General features: G+C 66.3%; 1 protein-coding gene across 1 annotated transcript in view; it reads right to left on the minus strand.

Moving 5' to 3' along the window:
* Positions 1 to 2,751, minus strand: part of KLHL30 (kelch like family member 30) — a 9,397-nt gene extending 6,646 nt beyond the window's left edge. Inside the window, exons 1-2 of the mRNA XM_011379556.2 lie at positions 2,671 to 2,751; positions 1,087 to 1,985 (exon numbers count right to left, since the gene is read on the minus strand). Of these exons, the coding sequence (XP_011377858.1) occupies positions 1,087 to 1,942 (856 nt within the window). The 5' untranslated portion in view covers positions 1,943 to 1,985; positions 2,671 to 2,751. The remainder of the gene's footprint in view (positions 1 to 1,086; positions 1,986 to 2,670) is intronic.
* Between the last annotated feature and the right edge of the window lie 964 nt (positions 2,752 to 3,715).

Here is a 3,715-nt window from a genome sequence, read left to right on the forward strand (position 1 = left end):
ACTGTGTCCCCGCGCCCAGGGCCTGGGTGCTGGCAGGCCTTGATGGCGTTTTCTGAGGCAGGCAGTGACTTGGGCGATTGGGGACAGCTGTGGGTGGCTCCCCGAGTGTGCCTCTGGGTCTGTGCACACATGCGGGGTGCAGCGTCAGTATGCACACGTGTGTGTGCCTGCCCGTGGGTGTGTGCGCACATGTGCTGACCGCGGCAAAGCCCAGAACCAGGAGAGGTGACTGCAGGTCCCTGTGCGCACACCCCAAGGGTGAGCCGCCCTCCCCCCAGCACGCGCCCCCGCCTTTGGGACCGAGCCCAAGGTGCTACCCCCAGGTCCTCACAAAGCCTCGCCCTGCGCCCTGGTGGCCCTGCTCTCCTGGGCCAGCATGTGGCCTGAGAACCAGGATGGCCCTGTCCGGCAGGAAATGCGGGACAGTTCCACCTGGGTGGCAAGTAGCCAGGGTCAGAGCTGCCGTGACGCGGGGGTCCCACCGCCTGCCACCTCCAGCGATTACAAAGTGACCGCTTATCGCGGCAGGTCCCCAGTCAGCTCCACCACGAGGCTAGCCCTTTGTCACCGGTGGTGTAAGGGTTAGGATTTAGCCACCACGCACCCCACCCCTGGCCTGAGCTGCGTCTTTGTCCCCAGACTTGGCTTCTGAGACGTCCTTTGGAGCAAGGCCCTGAGCAGGCCGGCCGGCGGCAGGTGCACTTGCCGGCTCCTCGTCTCGGCCACACCCTGGCCTGTCACTTCATCAGGACCTGCTTTGCCTGCCAGGCCCACTGCCAGCCCAAATAGGAAACTGCACCCCATAATCGCTTGAGCAGCTTCCCAAGGGGCAGGTGGTGGCCGGCTACCACGCCTGTCTGTGCTTCTTGCCATCTTCCCTGATTGTTTTCCCTCCTGCTGAGCTCCCGTCCCTCCCCTGAGGCCCAGCTTAGATGCTGCCTCCTCCGGAGAGCCCTCCCTGACTGCCCGCCCCTCTGAGGACGCCCCCAGCCCAGTGCCGGCCTTTCTTCAGAGCGGGGGTCCAACATGATCTCTCTGGGTCACCGTTCCCCTCACGTTTGGCACACATAGGCACACGCTCTGGACTTAGGAGTGAATGGTGCCCTCCCCATCCTCGTGCAGGTGGAGTCTCTGAGGGTCCCCTCTCTTCTCTGCCCCCCACACTCACCCTGTTGTGACCCTGGGACAGAGCCGCCCGACACGCCTCCGACTCCAGGATCAGTGGCTCTGTGGCCAGCAGCTGCTGCACGCAGGGCCTGGGCACGGCACCCAGGTGCACCAGGCTGAGCAGCCGGGGCAGGTGGGCGGCCCGGGCCTGCGGGTCGTGGCGTGCCCAGCGGAGCAGGGCCTCCAGCCGGCTCTGCTCCGGCTGCACCTGCAGCAGGTCGCTGGCCAGACAGGTGGCCAGCCGGTCTTGGGACAGCTGCAGGAACTCCTCCTCCCGGGCCACGGCCTCGAAGTTCTCCCGCAGGAAGGCCCAGGCCTTCGCGGCCACTCCCAGCAGCCCCTGCCGCTCCCCGAATTCGCAGATGCCCAGGCAGTTGCTGGCGTCCAGCTGCTGCTGCAGGTAGCGGCCGCAGACTTTCTGCACGGCGGGGAAGTGCAGACGCGCGGCCGTGCGTGTCAGCGCCTCCACGTTGGCCTGCGTGACGGTCAGCCGGCCCGTGTACACGAAGTCCAGCAGCTGGCCCACCACGGCGGCCTCCACGTCCTGCAGCTCCACGCGTGCCGAGAAGCTCTCGACAAAGTCCCCAGCAAACATGGCATGGAAGTAGGGGCTGCTGAGCGCCAGGAGGCCGCGGTGGCAGGGCAGCTCCCGGCCGCCCACCAGCAGCGTGACGTCGGCCAGCTTGGGCTGTGAGCGCAGCCTCTGCAGCCCGTCCAGCATGTCCTGGGCGTGCGAGGGCAGGTGGAAGTCCAGGTCGTCCACGTTCCGCACCATGACGGCCTCGCCGGCACCGCCCAGTCCTGGGGGGAAGGAGCTCCTGGGGTGAGAGGAGAGAGGGTCAGCGGGGTGGGGGTCCCCACCACCTGTCCTTCCCTCCCCTCAACGCGCCTTGGCCTTGACCCAGCAGCTCCTGGCCCAGCCCCAGAGCCTGAGAGGCGCACGCATCATTCACTTTACAGGGGGGAGGCTGAAGCTCAGGGGGCGGGGGGCAGGGGAGGCCTGTCCACAGCCAGGCACACAAAGCCGGATAGGGCCAGCAAGAGAACCCAGGCCCGGGGCCCTTCCGCAGCTCCGGGCTACACAGAACAGACCCCTGGAGCGTGGAGGGCCCTGTGCTCCCCAAGCCTCCTGCTGGCTTCCTCTGCTCCCAGACCCGCCATTGCTGGCAAAGGTGTAGGGGTGCTGGCGAATTCTCGCCCCACTAACTCCGTGCAGCACCGGCGCACGTCTGAGCCTTGCCTGGCCATGACCTTGCCGGGTGCCTTGAGGGAGCCATGTCCCTCTTGGGTCCCAGCTTCTGCATCTGTAGATGGAGAAGCTGGCTGTGGGATCTCGCCCCGTGCAGCAGCCCCCCACTTCCTGCGCGCCCGGCTATGTCCCAGGGGTGGCTCATCCCAGGGATGGCTCATGCACTCAGCACTCGGCCCTAACGACAGCCCTCTGAGGCACATGCCATTGCTATTCCTTTTACAGGTGGGGAAACCGAGGCACAAAAGGCTCACGTCACTCATCCAAGATCACGGAGCAGGAAGTGGGGGAGTCAGGCTCCGGGCCCCCGCCCCCAAGTCCCCGCTGCCGGGCGTAGGTTGGCAAAGACAAGCCCGGGGGAGCTTTCTGGAGACCGACTTCACGCCCCAGTGTCCAAGCCGTCTGGTCAGCAAACCCACCTCTGGGCCGATTCAGTCATGCGCATGCTCATTTATGAGCTTCCGGTATCATGCCCTAAGACAGCCCCCGAGGAAGCCAAGGTCTGCACGGGAGGGACCCACAGCAGCAAACATTGCACCCCGGAAACGGTCTGTCCACCAGGGGGAGCCTTCCTGTGAGCTCCTGCTGCTGAGGGGTGGGGCAGGGGCTTGCTGAGCTGAGCACAGTGGTGAGCTGGAGCCCCCTGCCCTCCTCCCTCCTCCCTCCTCCCCCTCCCAGTGGGCCCTGGCCAGCGTCCATCCTGCCTGACAACCTCCTGGAGGCCCTCTGGCCGGTAAAGGCAGCTCTGCCGCCCTGAGGGGGACAGGAAATTAGCCGGTGGCCACGCCCCAGGCCTGGCGTTCCCATCATTGTTCTGGTCGCTTTGGCCAGCTGCTACCATGACAGGGACCAGGGCAGTGGTGCCCAACAACCCTCCCATGGGGCCTCAGAGCTGTCTGCTGACACCTGCCGCTCTGCAGTTCCAGCACAGGGCGGGGACTCCTGGAGGGTCCCAAAGCCTCGACCCGGTGCCTGTGGGGGCTGGGAGTACAAGGTCTGAGCGGGCAGGATGGCGAGGGAAGGGCCTTAAGCAAGCTCCGGCCGGTGGTTGGACACTGTGGTCCTGGCTGCAGTTGGGGTGTGGTCTAGCCTCCCCTCTGTCCGCCTCTGCAGCCAGGACACAGAAGGAAGTGTGCCCACCAAACTCCCAGCCCACCCTGAGGGGCCTGGCTTGACCAGGGCCCGGGGCCTCTCTCCCAAGCAAGGAGCGCTGTGATCCCAAGCCCACCAGCAGTCACGCCGTAACCCCTCCCCCCAAGTCCTCACCTCTCCCGCCCGCCCGGGCCCTACCTCTCAGAC

This window comes from Pteropus vampyrus, unplaced genomic scaffold (assembly GCF_000151845.1).
Source record: "Pteropus vampyrus isolate Shadow unplaced genomic scaffold, Pvam_2.0 Scaffold364, whole genome shotgun sequence".
Taxonomy (NCBI): domain Eukaryota; kingdom Metazoa; phylum Chordata; class Mammalia; order Chiroptera; family Pteropodidae; genus Pteropus; species Pteropus vampyrus.